Here is a 26070-nt window from a genome sequence, read left to right on the forward strand (position 1 = left end):
AATCAATGAATTTGGTAAAGTAGCAGGATACAAAATTAATGCACAGAAATCTCTTGCATTCCTATACACCAATGATGAAAAATCTGAAAGAGAAATTAAGGAAACACTCGCATTTACCACTGCAACAAAAAGAATAAAATATCTAGGAATAAACCTACCTAAGGAGACAAAAGAGCTGTATGCAGAAAACTATAAGACATTGATGACAGAAATTCAAGATGATACAAACAGATGGAGATAGACCATGTTCTTGGATTGGAAGAATCGACGTTGTGAAAATGACTATACTACCCAAAGCAATTTGCAGATTCAATGCAATCCCAACAAACTACCAATGGCATTTTTCACAGAACTATAAAAATTTTTTTCACAATTTGTATGGAAACACAAAAGACCTCGAATAGCCAAAGCAATCTTGAGGGGAAAAAATGGAGCTGGAGGAGTCAGAATCCCTGACTTCAGGCTATACTACAAAGCTACAGTAATCAAGACAGTATGGTACTGGCATAAAAACAGAAATATAGATCAATGGAACAGGATAGAAAGCCCAGAGATAAACCCACGCACATATGGTCTCCTTATCTTTGATAAAGGAGACAAGATTCTACAATGGAGAAAAGGCAGCCTCTTCAATAAGTGGTTCTGGGAAAACTGGACAGCTACATGTAAAGGAATGAAATTAGAACACTTCCTAACAGCATACACAAAAATAAGCTCAAAATGGATTAAAGACCTAAATGTAAGGCCAGACACTATAAAACTGTTAGAGGAAAACATAGGCAGAACACTCTTTGACATAAATCACAGCAAGATCCTTTTTGACCCACCTCCTAGAGAAATGAAAATAAAAACAAAAATAAACAAATGGGAGCTAATGAAACTTCAAAGCTTTTGCACAGCAAATGAAACCATAAACAAGACCAAAAGACAACCCTCAGAATGGGAGAAAATATTTGCAAATGAAGCAACTGACAAAGGAATAATCTCCAAAATATACAAGCAGCTCATGTGCCTCAATATCAAAAACACAAACAGGGCTTCCCTGGTGGCGCAGTGGTTGGGAGTCCGCCTGTCGATGCAGGGAACGTGGGTTAGTGCCCTGGTCCGGGAAGATCCCACATGCCGCGGAGCGGCTGGGCCCGTGAGCCATGGCCACTGAGCCTGCACGGCCGGAGCCTGTGCTCTGCAACGGAAGAGGCCACAACAGAGAGAGGCCCGCGTACCGCAACAAAAACCCAAACAAACATTTTATTAATTTTTTGTGTTTGTTTTTTGTGTGTTATTTGTGTGAAAAGTATTACAAACCTATTGCAGTACAGTACTATATAGCCGATTGTGCTGGTTGGGAACCTAGGCTAACTTGGTTGGACTTATGAACAAATTGGACTTATGAACATGCTTGGAGTGGAACTCGTTCATATGTAGGGGACTTACTGTACATAGAAAATCCCAAATTCACCACCAAAAAACTATTAGAACTAATAAATGAATTCCATAAAGTTGAAGGATACAAAATTAACATACAGAAATCTGTTGTGTTACTATATACTAACAACAAACTATCAGAAAGAGAAATTAAGAAAACAACCCCATTTACAATTGCATCAAAAAGAATAAAATACCCAGGAATAAATCTAACTAAGGAGGTAAAAAACCTGTACTCAGAAAACTATAAGACATTGATAAAAGAAATTGAAGACAACACAAACAAATGGAAAGTTATACTGTTCTCATGGATTGGAAGAATTAACCTTGTTAAAATGATCATTCTGCCCAAGGCAATCTACAGATTCAATGCAATCCCTATCAAAATACCAATTACATTTTACACAGAACTAGAACAAATAATTCTGAAATTTGTATGGAATCAAAAGACCCTGAATAGCCAAAACAATCTTGAGAAAGAACAACGCTGGAGGTATCATGCTTCCTGATTTCAAACTATATTATAAACCTATAATAATCAAAACAGTATGGTACTGGCATGGAAACAGACACAAAGTTCAATGGAACAGAATAGAGATCCCAGAAATAAACCCACACTTAGATGGTCAATTAATCTATAACAAAGGAGGCAAGGATACACAATGGGGAAAAGACAGCCTCTTCAATAAATGGTGATGAGAAAATTGGACAGCTACACAAAAGAATCAAACTGTCCTACTTTCTCACACCATACACAAAAATAAACTCAAAATGGATTAAAGACTTAAATGTAAGACCTGAAACCATAAAACTCCTAGAAGAAAAAACAGGCAGTATGCACTTTGGCATCAATCTTAGTAATATCTTTTGGATAAGTCTCCTCAGGCAAGGGAAACAAAAACAAAAATAAACAAATGGGATTGTTAAACTAAAAAACTTTTGCACAGTGAAGTATACTCTCAACAAAATGAAAAGGCAGCCTACTGAATTGGAGAAGTTTGCAAAGATATATCAGATAAGGGGATAATATCCAAGATATACAAAGAACTCATACAACTCAACATCAGAAAAACAAACCAGATTAAAACATGGGCAGAGGACCTGAGTAGACATTTTTCCAAGGGAGACATACAGATGGCCAACAGACACATGAAAAGCTGCTCAACATCATTAATCATCAGGGAAATGCAAATTGAAACCAGAATGAAGCATCACCTCACATCTGTCAAAATAACAGTAACCAAAAAGACAACAAATACGAAGTGTCGGTGAGAAAATGGAGAAAAAGGAACGCTTGTGCACTGTTATGGGAATGTATATTGGTGCAGCCACTATGGAAAACCCTATAGAGGTTCCTCAAAAAGTTAAAAGTGAGACTGCCAAATGATTCAGCAATTTCACTTGTGGGTATTTACCCAGAGAAAACAAAAACACTAATTTGAAAAGATATACACATTCCAGTGTTCATTTCAGCACTGTTTACAATAGCCAAGATATGAAATCAACCTAAGTGTCCATCGATAGATGAATGGATAAAGAAGATGTGATTATATGTATAAATATAAAAAAATATTAAAAAATGAAATCTTGCCATTTGCAACAATATGGATGGGTCTAGAAGGTATTATGCTAAGTGAAATTAGTCAGAGGAAGACAAATAGTACTTGATCTCACTTATTTGTAGAGTCTAAAAAGCAAAACAAAACAAAAACAGACTCACAGATACAGAGAATAAACTAGTGGTCGCCAGAGGGGAGAAGGGTGGGGGAATGAGTGAAATAAGTGAGGGAGATTAAGAAGTACAAACTTCTAATTATAAAATAAATAAATTATGGGGATATAATGTACATCATGGGGAATATAGTCAATAATGTTGTCATAAGTTTGTATGGTGACGGTAACCAGACTTATCATGGTGATATTTTTTTAATGTATAAAATTATTGAACCACTATGCTGTACACTTGAAACTTTTAAAAAAAATTTTTGGCCACACCCTGTGACATGTGGGACCTTAGTTCCCTGACCAGGGATCAAACCCACACCCACTGCATTGGAAGGCGGAGTCTTAACCACTGGACCTCTGGGGAAGTCCCAAAACTTTTTTAAAAAGGCAGACAAAAGAATAAGTAAGGCTGGGAAATGCCATTTTATCTCTGTTTGAGGTAGAAAAAATGGGACGATATCCAATGTAGGACAATCTTTCTCCTTTGTGGTGGGAGCCTCCTGGGTTTGGTTCAGATGAAGGTAGAAATTAATTAGAGAGGTAAGGTTTAAGTGCCATCATTGTAAAGAGAAGCACTCACTGGAGGCTTCCAGCAGGGAAGAACATCAGAGCTGAATGGAGACGAGCAGGTTTGGAAGTTTCAATGTAACTTTAAAGACAGTTTTTAAGTCCAGCTGGGAAGAGGCTGGAATGTAAGTATGAGTATAGTGTATCACTTGGAGAAACAAAAACAGTAGAGATTAGGAAATGACAGTATGAAGCAGACCTATTTCTTTTTCATTCATGCTCCAGCAGATATCTTTCAGAGTTCACTTGTAATTGTGTGTTATGGAGGTAATGATGAGTGTCTTAGGCAGCTTGGGCTGCTACAAGAAAACATCGTAGACTAGGTGCTTAAACAGGACATTTATTTCTCACAGTTCTAGAGGCTGGACGGTCCAAGAGCAAGGTGCTGATGGATTTGGTTCCTGGCAAAAATTGTCTTTTAGGCTTGCAGATGGCTGCCTCCTCCCTGTGTCCTCACGTGGCGGGGTGGTGGGTGGGAGGAGCTCAAGAGAGAGTTCTGGTCTTCCTTTGTCATCTTATGAGGACACTAATCCCATCGTGTGGGTCATACTCTCGTGACTTCTTTTTAAACCTTATTACTTCCCAAAGGCCTTACCTTCAGGACTATCACATTGGGGTTAGGGCTTCAACATGTGAATTTGTGGTACAGGGGCACATTCAGTCTGTAACAAGGAGGAAGAGTTCTAGTTATCTATTGCTGTGTAACAAGTCTCTCCAAAACTTAGTGGCTTCAAACAACACAATTTTATTATATTTCAGGATTTTGTGGGTCAGGAATTTGAGCAGGGTTCAGCTGCGTGATTCTTCAGCTCTGCATGGGATTGACTGGGCTCACTCAGTGGGTGGCTGGTCTGGTCTGAGGTTGTCCAAGACATCTTTATTCATATGCCTGGTACCTCTATGGGGATGACTGGAAGGTGGGGCTTGGGGGCCCCTTCCCTCTGCATGTGTTTTTGGGGCCTCTCCACATGGCCTTTCCAGCAGAGTGTCTGGACTTCTTACATGGGTTCCAAGCACAAGTAGAACCATTTACCAGATAAACTGTACAAAGAGAGTGGGTTGATAAGTTTTGGACATGTTGAGTTGGGATGACTGTGAGATGTTGAGGTGGAGAGGTTTAGGGTATAGTTGAAAGTATTGATCTGAAGCTTACTGAAAAAGTTTTAGGTCACGGTTGGAGATTTTTGGAGCCCATGGGGTCCTTACTACTTTAAAGCCCTGAGAAATAGATTGCAGTGCTGAGGGAGAGAGTATAAACGGAGAGGAGAATCTGAAAGCTGAAGAACATCTATATTTTAAAGGATGGTGCAGAAGGGGAAACCTGCAGTGGAGACTGACCAGGAACATACAGAGCAGAAAGAACAGAACGAGGAGAGAGAGACATTCTGGAAGCATATGGGTAGTTACAGAATTAATGAAAAGGAATGAGCTGCAGTTTCAAATATCAAGAAGAGGGAAGATCAGAGGACATTACTGCTCAAGTGCTAAGAGCACTGAAACCAGGAAGATGGGGTCAAATCCTATCCCTGCCATTTGCTGTTTGTATGACTTTGACCTTAACCTGTGCGTCAATTTCTTTATCTGTAAAATGGGGATACTGAAAGTATCTACGCCATAGGTGGTTGTTTAAATGCATTACTCCATATTATCAACATATATAACTTATCTTTTTACTATTCCATGCTTTAAACAGTTTGAGATCCATGGGTCTGGCGACTAGGAAAACTTTGACTTTAGAAAAAATTTGGCTGGTAGTGTTGTTAAATTTATATGACATGACAGCAAATGTTACACAGTGGTAAATTCCATTGTAACAAGCATGAAGGAATCCCATAATTTCCCTTATGATTGCATTTGGTATTTTACTGTACTTTAAGATGCACAGCAACAAATAACTTTTTACAAACTCTATTGTATTTCAGACCACTACTAGCTTTTTCTTTAAGTGTGCATTATGGATTTCTTGGATGTAGAGCAAAGGTTGGCACACAAGGGTCAGGATGGCCCTCATCTGTTTTTCTAAATAAAGTTTTTTTGGAACGCAGCTACTTCTATTCATTTCTGTGTTTGTGGCTGCTTTTATGTTCCAATGGCAGAGCTGAGTAGTCCTGACAGAGACCATATGGATCACAAAGCTTAAAATAATTACAATCTGGTCCTTTATGGAAAAAAAAGGTGCTTATGCTTTCCTGTTCCCTGCAGTGTTTCTTCTCCTCGCAGTTACTTCTATTTTGCTCATCCTTAAGAACCTAGAAAGCAAAAGCAGTTACGGCTGAAGGAGTAAAAAACACCGTAACAAAGCCATGGAGGTTTTCTTACGTAGATTGACTTACAAACGGACAATAACTTTGAGTATACCTGATCTGCAGATATTTTTGTTGCCGTAGATTTTATTGAAACTGGAGTGGAAACCATTGTTCCTGGGAGTGAAATAACTAGGGCCTAGGCTAACTTTATTATCCAGAACACTGTTAAGGCTGCATTCATTTCGATGGCGTTGTTTTCTCCCCAGCAAAGGCTGAAGGGCCTAGAAATGGCATAAATTGGCCAGCTAATGCAGGGACTGAGTTACTTTGGGGCTTTGTCCAGGTGAGATGTGAGAATCAGGCCATCTTTTCAGGGCTACGATGGGAATTGGTCAGATTTTGGATCTGGTTACTATTGAGGGGAAAAACAATCTCCTGTTTGGGAAGGTACATTCATTCTTGTTTAAAGCCCCATTGGCTATTTAACACATTTCTTTAGTCTACCGATTACTTTGGTGTAGGGAACCAAGGGTTTTGAGAAAGATAACAGAGGGGTGTGTAATTTATTCTGTAATCATAGACTGGATCAATTTCAACAGAAGCCCAGCATTGAGGATAACTGTTATATTGTTTACTTTGGGGAGCTTTTTTTTTTTTTTAATCTCAGCAGCTACCAAATAGAAAATCAATCTACTTAGTCATAAATCACTAACTCACACCCACACTCTTTTTCCCCAGACAAGCCAAATTAGAAAGTATGAAAGAAGTGCATCATTTCTGTGATGGGGTAGAGAAAAATGATCTCTTAGGGCTAAATGCAGCAGCAAAATTAAAAAGAAAGAAACATTTGTCGGCAATGTTCTCATCCTTCACTTCATAGTACGTGGAATGTGAGAGCTAAAGAAATCTTAGGGGCTTTGGAATCTGCTAACCCCAACCCACAAGATCACAGAGAAGGAAATCAGGGCCTAGAGGATTTAGGCACCTGTCAACTTTTCACCTCTTTTGTGTAGCTATCTTCTACTCTTCCTCTTTTTCTTCAAGCTACTGTCAATCAAAATATATTTGTTCTAAGAAATGACTTGAATTGTAGTCAGGCTAGGTGGTCAATACTGAAAACAGTACTAAATTGGGACCCCTTACAGGGAATGTGCAAGTTACCAGGGCTCAAGCCTAAGGTGAAAGGAATAAATGTTGAATAGAAGAATTTTAAATACCATGGAGGGCAGTTTTTGATGGAGAGTCAGGGAGACTGTCTTAGGTTCAGTTCCTAGAAAGCAGAACCTGACATAAAAATTCCAGTTTTATTAGGAAATGCTCCCAAGAGAAGATTTTAGGAGAGTGGGGGATTGGACATGGAAGAGAAGGAGGGTGTGCAAGTGTGCAAAGCTGGGCAGAGTCAAGTAGAAAGTAACTTAGGCCCAGTCCCACAGAGGAGCTCAGGAAGAGTGGAGGTCATGCCTTAGAGATGTCCCAGCTAAGGGAGCAGAGGTATTTATCCTCCCACATCTGTCAGTTATTAGTTAAGAGCTGACCTCCTGTGGGATTGGGGTGGGGGTAGGTGGCAAGGTTCATTCTCTACCTCGAAATGGATTCCAGTAACCTGAGAGCAGCCTTCTAAAAAAAAAGTCAGACAAAAGGGAAAGGGGATCTGGGCTGAGCCTTCACACACCCTCCTGCAGACACCTTCCTGATACTTTCAAATCATGCTAAGGATGCGTCCTCTGGTTCATCTTTCTCCCGAAGCTCAGTAAGTAGAATCAATGATTGGGTATTAGCTTCCTTAGTCTTTGCAATTTTTATGCTAAATAAGAGTTGAGGAAAGGAAAGTTTCAGCCTCAAATTCAGATATTTGGTTGGCAGGTTTTCCTTTCTTCCTCTCTCTGGGAATATCAGTTTTCAGCAAGGAAACAGACTTAAAAAGATATCATATATTCCAAGTAGCAATTGAAGGGGAAAATAGCAATGTGATAGATGTTCTAAGCCTTATATCTAATTGCCAAGCACACCACACCATGGTTGTTATTTTCTCATGAGCGTGTAATCCATCTGTACAGACACTCTCAGCAGGAGTTGTTGGTGTAGTCCAGACTCAACTTCATTGCCCAGCTCTTAACTCTAAAAGGAAGAATGAAAGAAGGAAGGAGAATTATATGTTCATGTAGAGCAGAAGGCAGGTGGGGTGGGGAGGGAGAGAGGAAGAGAGTGACAAATGTGGGCTCACCACCCTGGCACCAACTTAGGAGTCTCAGTGAACGGGAGGAAGATGGGAGCAGCTGGTGTTTATTGAGCCTTCACTACGATCCAAGCTCTGTTCTAAGGGCTTCTAAATGAATTAACCCATTTAAACCTCACGATGATGCTGTGAGGAAACAGAGGAACTTGATGGAGGTCACACCACTCACTAGTAAGTGGCAGAGCTGGCATCTGAGTCCAGGGCTGGCTGGCTCCCGAGTCAGATGGCACTGTCAGCCCTGGGTGCGTGGCTGCCTTTGGCATCTGCCTGTTATATATGAAATTCTTCCTCTTGAGTCTAAATTACATGAAATCCGCTTTTATTCTCTGGATAGAGCTTAGGTTTTTCTTTTCAATTGATTTTTAAATATTTATGTAATGCATGAATACATGTGAAAATTTAAGTTAAAATATCACAGATAAAATGGAAGTCATGGTTTTCTTTGACCAACACCACTAAATTCCTGTTCTCTCCCAGTTACCCACCTCACTGGATCAATTTAGTAGCATTTTAGATGTTTGAAAATACATTTAGATGCTTGTTATGTATTCTTTGAAAATATATGGTAGTGTTTTGTACTTTCTACTTTTTAAAAGAAAACACATTAAGGGACTTCCCTGGTGGTCCGGTGGGTAAGTCACTGTGCTGCCAATGCAGAGGGCCCAGGTTCCATCCCTGGTCAGGGAACTAGATCCCGCATGCATGCTGCAACTCAGAGTCTGCATGCCGCAACTATGAAGCCCACATGCCACAACTATGAAGTCCGCATGCTGCAACTAAAGATCCCGCATGCCGCAACTAAGACCCGGCACAGCCAAAATTAATTAACTAATTAATTAATTTTTAAAAAATAAATAAAACAATAAGATGCTATTAAAAAAAAGAGAAGACACATTAATTGTATGATACCATAGTTCAGAAGTTCTCAAACTTTCTTGGTTTATGGCTCTTTCAGTATCTTAGTAATTATTTCATGGTGCCCTAGGTCAAAAGGATATTTAACAGTTCCATCTAAGTAAGAGTTAGATCCAAACAACTTAGTATTTATGTCCTAACATAGCCATTATGGCCTTAGTAGACATTTAAAACATTACACACTGAAAAGAGTATTTTCAGTTTATTCTTAACCATAATTACTTACTCACAGGCAGTATGTGCTTATTGGACACTCCATGGCTCTCAAATCCTGGGATCAGATCAGATGCTACCACACTCATTGCCTGTTCCACACCTATTTTTGCACGGTACTCGTTTTCAATCACAGCAACCACTGGAAACCCAACTTTGCAAAACGAATGACATCAAAAGGATTATAATATGTTCTAATATTGGAACTGTGGACCTCCTTGAGCTCATAGGTTGCACGGTGTCCAGCAGATGTCTAGTATGGCTGCACTTCCCTGGGATGCTTCAGTGCACAATTTGGGAACTAACTCTGGCCACAGTTATTAATTTTGCAGTTCACTTTTTTCATCCCAAACTGTGCCTTAGGGATTCAACCATGTTACATATAAAGATTTACCTCCTATAAAACACTGCTGCAGAATTACCCAGAATTTATTTACCCATTTTGTTTACCCATCTTCCTGATTATGGCCATTAATGTTATTTCTAATATTTTGTAATTTTATATAATACTGCAGTGAAAATTCTGGTTTTTTCCTCTTTGTTCACATGGCCAAATTAGAGAATAAAGGAATTGCTAGGCCATAGGCCAGTCAGGTTTTTAAATTTTAGTACATACTAATAAATTGAGCTCTTTGAAGAAATGATTTTCTGTAATCCCTTGAAACATGATTCTGCTGGCTTATTTTTGTTAGGACTCTATACCCTGTGACTATCCCATTGGGGAAGAATAGCTGTCTTGGAAATGTATATAGTGAGTGATTATATTGTAGGCAAAGGTAATTGAGAGGCAAGGGCAGAATATGAATAGGCTGAGAGGAAGAGGAAGGTTGGAGCCGATCAGAAACTGCAGGGCGTATTTTGTAGGACAATGAGAAGACCAGTTCATTTAAAGTAAATAATTTATGTAGGGCACAGATGGCAAATACCTTGCGGCATGTCTTAAATGTTTCCTCCCCCTCGGTGGGAGACATACTCAATCCATCACGGCACAGCAGACGTAACCAATCCATCACCGCACTCATTGTCCCTAAGCCTTCACACAGTCTTGGAGTTTTCCTCACAGCTCTGGGAGATTACCACCAACTAACTAGTAATTTAGTTTGTGGGCACACAAAATGAAACCTACCTGTCATTCCCGGAGGCAGTGAGAAGGTGGGGAGGTAGGCCGAAGTTAGGCAGAGAAGGGCTAAGGAATTTAAAGAATGCCAAACAAGGAGAATTTGGAAAACTTATTTATATTTCAGACTTTATTAGCAAAATGACTGGTGATCCTCCTTTGTGAAACAGTAGCAATAGTTATTGATCTCAGGCTGCTGTTATTTGTTTTCATGCCTTAGTTCTAAATTATCCTATTTATTTATTTCTAGAAAAGTAATTTAATCACCAGAGGCCCGTCTTATTATTCTCTTCCATGTGTCCCATATATTGAAAGACGTGGTCTACCAATTAAACTGTACTTATTAAGTAACAACAACAGCAACAGCAAACAAGCATTCGTTGAGTATTTTTCACGTGCCAGGCACTGTTTAAGCAACCTTACGTTTATTAACTTTTTATTAACTTTTAAAATCATCACAACCACCTTACAAGGTAGGTACTGTTACTATTCCCACTTTATAGTTGTGAAATTGAGACAGAAATTAAACATTCTGCACAAGGTTATATAGCTAGTAAGTGGTATAATCAATATGCCTTTCTCACTGTTCAATTTTAACTGTGTAAAGTCCAAGCATAATTTCTGATTAGAAGGAGATAACCAAAAGTACAATGGTACCAAGGGCCAAGAGGATGGGGGGAATGGGAGTTATTGTTTAATAGGTATAGAGTTTAAATATTACAAGATGAAAAGAGTTCTGGAGATGGATGGTGGTGTTGGTAGCACACCGTTATGAATGTATTTAATATCACTGAACTATACACTTAAAAATGGTTAGAACGGTGAATTTTATGTATATTTTACCACAGTAAAAAAATCAGGGGAAAAAGGAGATAATCAGGGTTCCCAACATGCGTTGGTATAATTTTGGCCAGAAGCAAAGAAATTTGCTATATTAGTTTGCTTGTGCAACGTGTCAAGGGTAAATGCGTGGTTTTCTGGCAGATTCTTCATTTAAAAGAGATTTATTTTAAATAGCTAAAAGACCCCCATTCTTGTTTAAAGACTTACAAAGATCTGAAACCCAAGATTGGAGACTACTGATTGGAACACTCAATTCTCCAGCTCCTGGGGAGGTAGGGAGTGTTCAGCAAGGAGAATAATACATTTTAGAGTGAACCGATCTGTTGGGAGGCCACATGCCTGAGGTTAAGGGCCTGTGCTCTGGAATCCCACTGAGCTCTAGCTTCACCATTTCTTCCCTTTGCCATTTCCTTGGGAAGTTCTTTAACATCCTGAGCCCAAGATTTCTCATCTGTAAACAGGGTGGTAGTGATAGCTCATGGAAACTCTTGGAAAGTCTGGCACTCACTGAGCGCTCAACAGTGCTAGCTCCTGTTACACTTTATGGCTACGCATTTACATCAAACAATAGGGATAATACAGAACCTTGAGGCTTGCTGGATGCCACAAATGAGATAGAGTGAGGTGTAAGTGCTCAACTGATGGTAAGTTTCCTCCTCTTCTTTCGTCTCCAGTAATCAGCAGGGAGTGGGTGCCCCATAAGTGAGGGGTCCCTGACATCTGGATGGATACCCATTGGCACCCCTCTTATCATCTTTATAAACTTCTGGTGTATAAAGTGATGCTTCCTGACGTTCCTTAAGCAGCTTCAGGGGCATCATGGTTAGTGATATCAGAGGCCGCCCTGATCTCGGCATGTCAAAGTGACCTTTACTCATGGTGTGGAGAGAGCTAGGCGCTGGGGCCAGCATTGTGTCTGCTTCAGATACCTGTCAGTAACACGATTCTGAGCTGTTCAGGACTTTGGGCTTCTTTGTTTTGTGTTGGAGCTGATTTTGCTTCTTGATGACCTCAGGCCTCTGAAATAAGATATTTAAAATAATATGTTCTTCCCTACTGTGAAGGAAGAATTGCCTCTGTGTGTGACAGAGCTAATGCTGGCTTGGCCCACTGTTAACCTGAAAGGATGCTGCTGGACTGTGACTCGTAGAGGTCGCGGATGTCAAAGTCTTTAGCCATCTGTGGTTTGCCCAGAGCAGTGGCGCTCAAAGAATCACCTAGGAGCCAACTAGAGCCACTGGAACATCCAATTTAAGTGCATGTTTTCTCCCTTGTCCTTCTCTCCTAGCAACTGTATGACTCAAATACTACTTAGAAAGTATTAATTCTCTGTAATTTATACCCTTGCCTGTGGTATTATTATTGCCAATTGTTCATGTTGATCTTTAGAGGGTGGAACCCTGAGGAATATCTATGGGGAACGGAGGCTGTACTTTGGAAAAAGAATATCTTTATTAAATTCGTTTTAGTTATTAAGTATGCATCACATCATCCAGCCGTTTGACCCACAATCTCTCTCTTTTTTTCTCCCCAGCACTGGCTTGAACCTAACAAGTCCATCTCCAAGCAAATGAAATGTAAGTGTCAATCTGTGCATTCACTTTTGCTATGAAATGTCCAAAGATAGACTCTACTTCTTTACGAAGTTTCTCCTGCCAGGGAGGAAATGGATGGAGTTGAAGATCTGGGGGTTGGGGGCTTCTGCCTCCCAGGGAGAGCTGTGTAACTTCTCTCTTATTTGATGGCCTCGGTCCTCCCTGCAGTCACTATTCCTATAGCTGCCTGTGTCTCACCCACCCCACCATCTTACCCTCGTAGTTCATATTCGAACAGGGGTATTGGTGCCTGGTTCCCTTTGATTGTTGGGGTTGCTAGTAAATGGTTCAGGGTGGGAGGTCAGTCTTGGGGGGCAATGAGGGAGGCAGGTGTATTTTGAAACTATGATCTTGCTGCTAACTTTACTGAAGATTGTAGTATTCTTTTCCACCCCTCAACCTCCCCAATATATTTTTCTGGGTAATAGCTTTCAAGCTCTGGTGTTCTGAACTGCCTCCCCCCCCCCCCCCCCCCCCCCCCCCCCCCCCCCCGTCGGCTAGGGAAACATCTCTCTAGAATATCGAATATCTGGTCATGCACCTGGGGCATTGTGAGGAGGGTGTTGACTGATGGTCCTGGGTGGCACGACGTTTTGTCCTAGTCACCCGTGCCAGGCTGTAGTCAACCTGTTTTTATTTATGGTTTAGAGGAGGGCTTCTGAAATGCACCTCAGAAATTCACTGCCTGCCCTGAAATCCATTTATCCCTTCATGTCACCGTTCCCAGGGCTCTGAAATATAGGCGATAAATCAGTTTCTCATCAGAGATCAGGTTAGCGCATATTATGTCACTTGTCATCATTCAAGGGATTCTTTTCTTTTTCAAATATGAAGAACTTATTCGGGGCAAGGTTTTTAAGTGGGAGAAGGAAGAAACTGAACATGGATGGCAAACTAGTAACCAACATACCTATTCCTTAACTCTCTTCTTTTTCCCTCCCTCCCTCTCCTTTTTTTTCTCTCTGTCCTCCCTCATACCTCTCTTTGTCTGCCCCTTCCCATTCTTCACCCATCTCTCTCCCATCTCTCAAGAGCAAACTGGCCAGTTCAGGACACACAGCCAGCCAGGTTGTTCAGGCTAACACCCAGGGCTGCTGTGGGCGATGGGTGCTGCAGAGAGAGGGCAGGAAAGATGTGTGAGACGCAAACAGGGGCAGCAGTGCACATGCAAAGTTCAGAGAGGTCAGGCTCTTGGGGTGAAGCTGGAATAGAGTTGGGACAGACATCCCAGAAGAAGTAGCAGAACAGAATTATCAGGAAGCTTTGTATAGAATGATATGCAGGATAGTGAGAATGAACTAACTTGTCTGCGAAGAAAATAGCTCATGCCTGGCTTTTATCCCTTAACTACAAAGTTTTGATATTTTTGTTAATATATTTTAAAATATTTAGATAATTTTCCAGTACACTTATTTATAGTAAATAGTTCTTTGACTTTTGTTCTTAAATGTCATGAAATATTTTCCTTAGGGCACACATTTTTGAAATATAACTTGTCTCTAAAGTAGGATGTATTTCAACACTTAATAGAAGAGAAAATTTTATATTTGTGAAGAAGTTTCTGCTTAAGAGCTTTGTGTCTACACATACTAAATCTGAACAACCAACTCAAGATATATAATGTTTGGGGAAATGTGGTTTCAAAATTGATGTATGACTATTGGCCAGTTTCAATCTAATGACAAATAGAATCTGAATCTGGAAAAAAGAATTACGTAAAATTCAATTTCTAAACCAGACACGGTGACTCACTGATTCTAGGAACCAGCAAGGGTCCTACCTGTCACCTAGTCCTCTGTTGTATTGTTGAGAACATTAGTGATCAAACAATTATGTAATTTTTCTCAAGATCACAAACCTCGTTTTGTTGTTGTTCTTGATGTCTTTTAGTATCAAGAATTTCTTGTGTTCTTGTGCATATGTCCTGGAAATATTCACTATAATGTAAACTAGAAAAAATATAAGCTAGGGCTTATAGACTGTTAACGCAGAAAAACTGGGTCCAACCCTTGGGACTCATCCATGAGTTTATCAACAGGATCTGGTTGCAGAACCCCAGGCAGCTTCCTCTTTGGTTGTGGGTATGCTGTTATATTCTGACTACCTTTGAGTAGGCAGTGAGACCGTAATTCCTTGGAGGAAGAGTTTGCTCCATTCCCATCTCACTCACCAGCGATGACCAACTTTCAGGTCCTTTGCCCTGACCCCATTAAGATCCCTCTGACTATGGACGTTCCCAGGGTTGGCAGAAGGCCAGCTATCCTGGTGAATAAACTTTGTACAAAGCCATTATTATGTCTTACTAACATTTTTGAAAATAGTTTTTTAATAGTATCATGTTTGTGGTTTTTCTAGCAGTTCAGAAAAGTTTAAACTATTTCCTTTCTCCTCCTGCTTATAGCTCCATGCTTACTCCAAAGAGAGAACTATTGTTAACAGTATTTTATAGATCCTTCTGGGAATTTTTATGTATGTATAAGCTCCCCCAACATATATAAGGCCTTTCCTAAACAAAAATGAGATCAGTCGCTATATATTATTCTTCACCTTGTTATTTTTCTTAATAATTTTAGAGACTTTTTTCTGAAATCAGTGATTGATGATTAGCCTCATTTTTAAAATGGTTTTCTGGTAGTTAATTGTATGCATCTATGTAATTTACTTATTAATGGACATCCACATTGTTTATAGTCTCTTCCTAGTACAAATTATGCTGTCATAGACATGCTTATATGTATATTCTTGATCTTGTACATCTGTCCTAGAAATTCCTAGAAGTTGAGTTGTTGGATCAAAAAGTATACACATTTTGGGCTTCCCTGGTGGCGCAGTGGTTGAGAGTCCGCCTGCCGATGCAATGGACGCGGGTTCGTGCCCTGGTCCGGGAGGATCCCACATGCCGTGGAGTGGCCGGGCCCGTGAGCCATGGCCGCTGAGCCTGCACATCCGGAGCCTGTGCTCCGCAACGGGAGAGGCCACAACAGTGAGAGGCCCACGTACTGCAAAAAACAAAAAAAAAGTATACACATTTTATATTTCCTTGGAGATAAATATCTATCCAAAGATCTTACAGTAATTTACTCCACTAATGTTACATGAGAGACCTTGTTTCCCCCAAATCTTGTTGAAGATAGGTATATCAAACTTGTTTTTATGATGACCTCATGTTTATTAAGGAAGAGAAATATGTAATTGAAAAACTAATTAACTGGGCAGTTATTAACTATCAGTTTTAAAACTGAGAAACTTCTTAAACCAGTCTTATTTCTCCTCTGACCTTAGGAGTTACTTTCAATTTTATTTTTTAAATGAACATATGGTAAAATTGCGTTTATTTTGTTCTACAGCGCTATGAATTTTTAGCACACAGATAGAGTTGTGTCCTCCACGGTCAGGATACAGAACACATCACTCTAAACACCTGTCTTGTGCTGACCCTGTGTCGTCACACCCACCTCCCCTAACAACTAACGACCACTGATCTGTTCTCTGTCAATATAGTTTGTATCTTTTGAGAGTGTCATATAAATTGAGCCATACAGCTTGTAATCTTTTGAAACTGGTTTCTTTCACTCAGCATTAATAACTCTGAGATTCATCCAAGTTCTTATGTTTCAATACATGATGCAGAAAATTAATGAGAATAGTTGGTCTTTGAAAAGGTCAAGAAAAGTTGATAAACCTCTAGCAAGACTGATGAAGAAAAAGACAGAAGACACAAACTACCAATATCAGGATCAAAAGAGGATCTGTCACTGCAGACCCCAAAGAACAACTCTAGGTATGAAGTTCGACAGCCTAGATGAAATGGACCAATTCCAAAAAAACCACAAATTACCAAAACTCACCCAATAAGAAATACATAACATAAGTAGTTTTACAATTATTTAAGATACTAGGTTTAAAATCTTCCAGAAAGGAAATCTTCCGCCTACTTGCTGCCATTGCTGTTGCTGCCAGAACCCCTATTCTTGCTCTTCAGGCCTTAACTAGGAGCTTCTAAGTCTGTGCTGATGCCCAGGTATCTCTGAGTTCTGTCCAGGGGACACAAAGGGGAAAATGTGGTGAACTCAACACTGGTTCACTGATTCTTTGAATGCTTGTCTTTGTTTCCAATCTGCCTGCTACTGTTTACTTTCCAGAGACCTTAAATGGCTGCTGCACATATTCTGTCCAGGTTTTTTTTTTTTTTTTTTTTCCGGTACGCGGGCCTCTCACCGTTGTGGCCCCTCCCGTTGCGGAGCACAGGCTCCGGACACGCAGGCTCAGCGGCCATGGCTCACGGGCCCAGCCGCTCCACGGCATGCGGGATCCTCCCAGACCGGGGCACGAACCCGCGTCCCCTGCATCGACAGGCGGACTCTCAACCACTGCGCCACCAGGGAAGCCCTGTCCAGGTTTTATAGGTGCATTCAAGGCGAGAGACAGGGTGGGGTGCAAGTAGTCAATCCTGCCCAGAAGTGAAACTTTAAAGTCAACTTTTAATAATTCCTTGCCTACTGGGTAAAAATGCAAATAGGCTACATAATTTACTTGGGAAACATTGAGGGAATATCTTTCTCATTTCCGTGTTCCATCACTGTATATCCCTAAGTACAAATGTGGACTGAGCTGGTGATTTGTTTTTCTTTCAAAAGTACTCAGGTAAATAGACTGCCTGCAGACAAAGTGTCAAATGAAATGCATATTTTTTTTTTAACATCTTTTTTGGAGTATAATTGCTTTACAATGGTGTGTTAGTTTCTGCTTTATAACAAGGTGAATCAGCTATATATATGCTTATATCCCCATATCTCCTCCCTCTTTCATCTCCCTCCCACCCTCCCTACCCCACCCCTCTAGGTGGTCACAAAGCACCGATCTGAGCTGATCTCTCTGTGCTATGCTGCTGCTTCCCACTAGCCATCTATTTTACATTTGGTAGTGTATATATGTCCATGCCACTCTCTCACTTCATCCCAGCTTACCCGTCCCTGTCCCTGTGTCCTCAAGTCCATTCTCTATGTCTGCGTCTTTATTCCTGTCCTGCCCCTAGGTTCTTCAGAACCTTTTTTTTTTTTTTAGATTCCATATATATGTGTTAGCATATGGTATTTGTTTTTTTCTTTCTGACTTACTTCGCTCTGTATGACAGATTCTGGGTCCATCCACCTCACTACAAATAACTCAATTTCGTTTCTTTTTATGGCTGAGTAATATTCCCTTGTATACGTGTGCCACATCTTCTTTATCCATTCATCTGTTGATGGGCACTTAGGTTGCATCCATGTCCTGGCTATTGTAAATAGAGTTGCAATGATGAAGTGCATATTTTGAATGTTTGGTTTTCAGAATCCTAGCTTTCCGTGCAGGAATGCTGCTATGTAATACATACTGACTCTTCTCACTTCAAACCTATAGCTTTTTTTTTTTTTTGCTGTATGCGGGCCTCTCACTGTTGTGGCCTCTCCCGTTGTGGAGCACAGGCTCCAGATGCGCAGGCTCAGCAGCCGTGGCTCACGGGCCCAGCCGCTCCGCGGCATGTGGGATCCTCCCGGACCGGGGCACGAACCTGTGTCCCCCGCATCGGCAGGCAGACTCTCAACCACTGCAGCACCAGGGAAGCCCCAAACCTATAGCTTTTTTAGCCTTGTCCCCATGACCATGGACTGTAGCCCAATGTGTATGCATGCAGAGACACACATCAAGAGGACAAAAATTACATGTCCTATAGGATCTATATAACCACACAAATTATACTAGCATGTAAAGGTTTTAAAAAGTTATACACTATGATTCAGAGGTATGGAAATCTAACATTATTTCCCCATGACTGAATTCCACTTGCTGTGAGCCCCTATCTCCTCTGGGGGTGAAAAGTTAATCTTGCCACTTCAGGGTAATTCAGCATCTGCCTGTTTAGTATTTGATCTCTTTCAGCAAATTACTCAGTGAATTCATAATTTAAACATACTCACTTGAAAGTGCATACCCTCTGTTGGAGTATTTCTTTTCCTCCTTCCCCAAAATGGCATCATGAGGCAGGGGAAGCTTACTTACCATCCACCATGGCCACGAGGGTGACATCTCTCTCATGCACAGTCCTGAGTCCTGAAGGACTCATGTGTCTCATGTGATTTGGCCTCTGGTTGCTGGCATCTTTCCCTACTGCATCCTCTCTGGATGTAATTGGTCCCACTTGGCCTTTGTGCGTTGGCATGTGCTGCTAAGACCTGTGGCTCCTGCCATGGTCTTGACCTTCAAGGCTATAAACTCTGCCCTCTTGTGGTCCCCACTCCATCCATGTTTCTTTCACTGGTTGCATCTCAGCCCTTCTGTATTCACCACTGGGACAGGTAGAAACTGCTTAGCCTCTTCCGTGCCATGCTTCAGCCTCAGGGAAACTCGGTACAGTATCTAGAGGTTCACCCTCTGCTTGAACACACCGTGCTGCCATTTCTTCAGTGTGCTCCAAAGTTCCAAACAGAACACATCCCCTAAACTCTGGGGTTTCCTCGTCTTGCCTTCACACCTCACTCTGTTCGGCCAAGCCTAGTGTGCTGAGGGGTGCTGAATTCCTTCTCATAGCTCCAGAAAGCATCTTAGCCTCCGTTATGTCCTCTCTGGATCTCTCCAAGCTCTCCACCTGCCACCCCTTCCCCACAACTAATATGGCTTTTGCCCTTGGTTATAAGATTAATGTCCTAATGCAATAGCTTTTTTATACACAAGCTACTGCTGTCTCTCAACTGTAATGAAAAAGAAGTGCTATTATTTACAATAGCACTAACAAGTAAAAACATAAATTTCTTATAAATAAATGTGCAAGATCTATATAAATAGAACTATGAAATTTTACAGTAGAGTTACTGTAGAGTAGACAGCTCAATAAATGGAGACTTCTCATGTTTCTGGTTAATATTAATGAAATCAATTTGTCACAGATTAATATAGACATTCAATAATGTTTCAAATCACAATTTCAGTGAGGTTCTCTATGGCATTTAACAAGCCAATTCTAAGGCTCATTTGCAAAATAAAATGCTCAAAAGTAGCCAATAAATATGCAAAAAAGAACAATGAACAATGATGGGGTTTTTGCTCTCAATGCCTATGAGCTATAATAATTACAAAAGCCCTCATGATTAATCTGTTAAAATAGAGAAGGATAATTTTTTAAATTGTGATATTTCAAAAGCTGATCTTGTGCTCAATGGAAAAAGTGTAGAATGGAAGTTATCATTTTGTCTCAATATGCTTAACTTTATGTTTATTCAAAATGAGCTCTATACATTATGATAAAAATGCTAGGTTAAAAATACTAAGTAATACTTATAGAATGAAAATTGAATGAGTATAGTCAATTCTGTATTCTTGTTTTTCTTATAAGAGATGATTCAGAGTGCAGTTCAGCCAACATATTCATTCATTCAACAGAAATTTTTTATAACCTTTTGATCTGTTCAGCCATTTCTCCCATCCCCCGTCTCTAGCAATCACCAATCAGTTCTCTATCTATTCTGTATGTTTTTGTTTTTGATTTTGGTTTTCTTTTTAATTCCACATTTAAGAGAGATCGTATGTCTTTCTCTGATTTTTTTCACTTAACATAATGAACCTTGAGGTCCTTCCATGTTGTCACAAGTGACAAGATTTCATTCTTTTTAATGGCTAAATAATATTCCATTGGCAGGAGTTCATTCTTTTTTAATGGCCAAATAATATTCCATTGTGTATATATATACACCACACTTTCTTTATCCATGCATCCATTGATGAACACTTAGGTTGTTTCCATATCTTGGCAATTGTGAATAGTGTTTCAGTGAACGTGGGGGTGCATATATCTTTTTGAGTTCGTGTTTTTGTTTTCTTTGGATATATACCCAGAAGTGGAATTGCTGGATCATATGGTAGTTCTATTTTTAATTTTTTGAGGAATCTCCATACTGTTTTCCATAGTGGCTGCATCAGTTAACATTCTCACCAGCAGTGCATAAGGGTTCCCTTTTCTCCACATCCTTGGCAACACTTTCTTGTCTTTTTGATAAGAGTCATTCTAACAAGTGTGAGGTGATATCTCATTTTGGTTTTGATTTGCATTTCCCTGATGATTAGTGATGTTGAGCATCCTTTCACGTGCCTGTTGACCATCTATATGTCTTCACTGGAAAAATGTCTGTTCAGATCTTCTGCCCATTTTTAAGTGGATTGTTTGGTTTTGTGCTATTGAGTTGTATGAATTCGTTATATATTTTGGGCATTAACCCCCAAGGTATATGATTTTCAAATATTTTCTCTCATTAAGTAGGTTGCCTTTTATTTTGTTGATGGTTTACTTTGCTGTGCAGAATCTTTTTAGTTTGATATAGTCCCATTTGTTTGTTTTTGCTTTTACTTTTGGTGTCAGGTTCAAAAATTATTACCAAGACTTATATCAAAGAGCTTACATCCTGTGCTTTCTTCTAGGAGTTTTAAGGTTCTATATTCAAGTCTTTAATCAATTTTGAGTTGATTTTTGTGTGAGGTGTAAAATAGTGGTCCAGTTTCATTGTTTTGCATGTGGCAAGAGAATTCCCAACAACATTTGTTGAAGAGACTAACACCATTTATTGAAGAGACTGTCCTTTCCCCATTGTATATTTTCGGGTCCTTTGTTGTAAATTAATTGACCATATACGGGTGGATTTATTTCTGGGCTGTCTCTTCTGTTCCATTGATCTATGTGTCTGTGTTTATGCCAATACCATATTGTTTTAATTATTATAGCTTTGTAATAGAGTTTTAAATCAGGGAGCATGATGCCTCCAGCTTTGTTCTTCTTTCTCAAGATTTTTTTGGCTATTTGGGGTCTGTTGTGGCACGATACAAATTTTAGGATTAAACATTTTCTGTGAAAAACACCATTGGAATTTTGATAGGGATTTTATTGAATCTGTAGATTGCTTTGGGTAATATGGACATTTTAATAATATTAATTTTTCCAATCCATGAGCACGGAATATCTTTCCATTTATTTGTATCACCTTCAGTTTCTTTCCTTAATGTCATGTAGTTTACAGCATACAAGTCTTTCACCTCCTTGGTTAAATTTATTCCTAGGTATTTTACTCTTTTTGATGCAATTGTAAATGGGATTGTTTTCTTAATATCTATTTCTTTTTTTTTTTAAGGGAACGCTACTTATTTATTGATTGATTGATTTTTTGGCTGTGTTGGGTCTTCGTTTCTGTGCGTGGGCTTTCTCTAGTTGCGGCAAGTGAGGGCCACTCTTCATCGCAGTGCGTGGGTCTCTCACTGTCGCGGCCTCTCTTGTTGCGGAGTGCAAGCTCCAGACGTGCAGGCTCGGTAGTTGTGGCTCATGGGCCTAGTTGCTCCGTGGCCTGTGGGATCTTCCCAGACCAGGGCTCGAACCTGTGTCCCCTGCATTGGCAGGCAGATTCTCAACCACTGCACCACCAGGGAAGCCCTTAATATCTATTTCTGATAGTTTGTTATTAGTGTATAGAAACACAGCGGCTTTTCACTGTTGAGTATGTTAGCTGTGGCTTGTCATAGCCTTTATTATGTTGAAGTCTATACCCACTTTGTTGAGAGTTTTTATTATAAATGGATGGTGAATTTTGTCAGATCCTTTTTGTGCAACTATTGAGATGATCATATTATTTTTATCTTTTATTTTGTAAATGTGGTGTGTCACGTCAGAAGTATTTTTTATAATTATGGAGTCGAACACGGTTTCCTAAGGAAAACATCAAACCCAGAAGTAACAAAGCAAAATGCTAACAAATTTGTACAAAATTTAAATGTTTGTACTAGAATATCTGGTTTGTTCACTGAGCAGAGTAGATTCTCCGTAAATATTTGTTGGATGAATGAGTATAAAAATGAATTATAAACAAATTAAAATATAAGCAAAATAATGGGAAGAACATTTGTCAAATATATAAAAAGTAGTAATATGCAAAATATATAAAGTATGATGCTACAAACCCAAAGATAAACAACTCAATAGAAAAGTATAAAAAAAACACGTAGAAGGAATAAAAATAAATGGCCAATAAACTCATAAACAGATGCTCAACATCATTAGTAACAAGAAAAATGCAAATTAAAACAAGATATTTTTGTTTATTATTCTGAGAAAATTCTAAATATTGATAATATCCAGTTGCTGTGGATGAGGGTAACACTTCTGGTGGGAATGTATAAAACTGGTAACGCCATTTGGGAGGGAAATTTGGCCGTACCTTTCAAGATTAAAAATGCCTATCTCTTTTGATCCAATGTCACTTCTGTGAATCTATTGAAAGCAAAGTTGATTCTGTAATAGGTATATGTGCAAGGATGTCCACTGCAGTATTGCTTGTAAAACTGAGAATTGGAGCAATAAAAAACCTAGAAACGTTGGTAAGGCTAAATAAATTATGTGGAGTACATGTAGTCATTTAAAGGAATGAAACAGACATATATTATTGACATCAAAATAGTTTTTAGATATATAGTAGAGTTTAAAAAGCAAGTAAAATTCCACATATAAAATGATCCATTTATATGAAAATAAAAAGGTTATTATATGAATATGTAAGTGCATGGAAGAAGGACTAAAAAGATATATACTGACTGTGGTTACCACTGGGGAAGAGAATGAGGTAGAGAGAAGTGAGGTCCTCATATTTTATTACATATAGTTATATTTTACTCAGATCTCTTACAGTGAGAATATATTCATGTATCACTTGGTAATAAAAAAGAGAAAATAAGAGGAAGCTTTATGCAAAAGTCAAGAAAGGAATAAAGGTAGAGAGGAAGAAAAGGAATCCAAGTGCATTAAGCATGTACAATAGAAATAGAGACCTAGATGAAAGAAAGCCCATTTAGTCTTCTGAAGAGGCTCTCTGCTTAATCCTGGCTGGTGCCTGATTAGCCCACCAGAGTAGTTAAGATCTTATTCTTGCTCTGTTTATCAGGTACTATGCTGCTGCCAAGCTCTGTGAAGGTACAGGGGTTCTTGGAAATGGCTTCTGCATGCAAATCAAGGTGGGGAAGACCCCCATCCTCTGTGTAACACATGGATTTGATTCAGCCCTAAGAGCAATCTTGAGTCAAGTTGCTGGCTGTTGTCTTTTGTGCTCCCTCCCCTAAGTTACAGTGGTCTTTCATGGAAGCCTGAGACGGCATGTAATTTGTGTCTCTGGGAATATTTATGAAAATTCACGTTTATGTAACATTCCTTAGCTTTTCCGTAGTCCTGGGGGCTAACCTAATGAATAGGTCCCTAGCTGCTGAATGATTTTGTCAATAGGGAGCATATATTCCTCTGTAACACAGGCAGAGAATACCAGGAGCATAGACTTTGCTCTGGTGTCAGGAACAGGAGAACAGCCACAGGTCCATACCCATTCATGAGGACAGTTGATGCCTGACTCCCAGTTCTGTCCTTCCAGTTATTCCCTGTGCTGAGTCTTATTAGTTCCGAAGGCTGCCGTAACAAACTACCATACACTGGCTGGCTTGAAACAATAGAAATTTATTCTCCCACAGTTCTGGAGGCTTAGAAGTCGAAATCAAGATGTCAACAGGGCCCTGCTCCCTCTGAAGGCTCTTCTAGCTCTTGCTGGTTGCTGGGCAGTCTTGGCATTCCTTCCTCAGCTTGTAGCTGCATCACCCCAGTGTCTGCCTCCACTTTCACATTGCCTTCTCCCTGTGTTTCTCTGTGTCTGTGTCCAAGTTTCCCTCTCCTTTCTCTTCTAAAGGTATCAGTCATTGGATTTAGGGCTCACCCTAATGCAGTATGACCTCATCTTAATTAATTACATCTTCAAAGACCTTGTTTCCAAACAGTGTCACATTCGGAGATTTCAGGTGGATATGAAATGTGGGGGGACACTACCCAGCTCACTGCACGGAGCACCCCAATTTAGATTTCCCACACCTTTCAGCATTCTGATTTACTCTTTGGGTGACCTTCATGCTTTTGTTTTGTGGCTCATTTTTCCTCCTTTGTGTATGTGTTCTTTTTTTTTTTTTTTTTTTTGCGGTACGCGGGCCTCTCACTGTTGTGGCCTCTCCCGTTGCGGAGCACAGGCTCTGGACACACAGGCTCAGCGGCCATGGCTCACGGGCCCCGCTGCTCCGCGGCATGTGGGATCTTCCCGGACCGGGGCACGAACCTGTGTCCCCTGCATCGGCGGGCGGACTCTCAACCACTGCACCACCAGGGAAGCCCTGGGTATGTGTTCTTCTTTGCTGAACTTGACCATATGCTTCTGACAGTAAACCTTCACACATTTTACTTCTCCAAACACCCATAGTCTCAGTAACCCCAGCTCTAGACCTATTGGGGCAGCCTGTCCCATTGCCCTCATGTGTATATACATGCTCATCTAATCAGTTCCCCAGTATTTAGTTTGGAAGATTTCTTTACTTGGTCCATGGCTTACTACAAGGCTAGGCATGTGATCAGTTCATAATAATTGCTTGTTGACTAGAAGCAAAATACTTCCTTTAGGGAGCAGGCAGAAGAATTTAAACTGCTATGTTCTTTAAAACAAAGCAAAACACACACATCTGAACAAAACGCATTGCATAATCAAGTACGTGACACTAAGTTCCCAGTCGCTGTGGAATAGTCTTGGCTGGTTTTGCTCTTTCCAGTTTTCTTCTTTCCAGCCTTGGGAGCAGGTTTCTTTTATTCTAGTCACAGCTCAGTACGGTTGGCCAACTTTCTCTTTTTCTCCCAGGTTCAACTATTTCATCCAAAATTTCCATTTTTGATCCTTCTTTCAAAAAGTCTGTGCAGGGCTTCCCTGGTGGCGCAGTGGTTGAGAGTCCGCCTGCCGATGCAGGGGACACGGGTTCATGTCCTGGTCCGGGAGGATCCCACATGCCGCGGAGCAGCTGCGCCCATGAGCCATGGCCGCTGAGCCTGCGTGTCCAGAGCCTGTGCTCCGCAACGGGAGAGGCCACAACAGTGAGAGGCCCGCGTACTGCAAAAAAAAAAAAAAAAAAAAAGTCCGTGCAGTTTGGGCCTATAAATAATTTCCACATTGTGCTCTTTATTTTCCAACATGGATAGAAATAATGATAACAAAAGTAATGACAAAAACCCTTAATTTTATAATGTGCAATTCTAAATGATGTGTACATTTAATAAGCCACAGATTTCTAATTTTTAACCTTATCCTTATGATGTGGTTGGTGGTGACA

General features: G+C 40.1%; 1 protein-coding gene across 3 annotated transcripts in view; it reads left to right on the forward strand.

The window, feature by feature from the left end:
• FRMD3 (FERM domain containing 3) overlaps positions 1-26070 on the forward strand; it is a 313237-nt gene that overhangs the window by 168683 nt on the left and 118484 nt on the right. For all 3 annotated transcript variants that reach the window (XM_027094154.1, XM_027094155.1, XM_027094156.1), the window contains exon 3: positions 12822-12864. In XM_027094154.1, coding sequence (XP_026949955.1) covers positions 12822-12864 — 43 coding nt within the window. The remainder of the gene's footprint in view (positions 1-12821; positions 12865-26070) is intronic.

This window comes from Aethalodelphis obliquidens, unplaced genomic scaffold, assembly GCF_003676395.1.
Source record: "Aethalodelphis obliquidens isolate GAN/ISIS:26980383/991018 unplaced genomic scaffold, ASM367639v1 scaffold88, whole genome shotgun sequence".
Taxonomy (NCBI): Eukaryota; Metazoa; Chordata; class Mammalia; order Artiodactyla; family Delphinidae; genus Aethalodelphis; species Aethalodelphis obliquidens.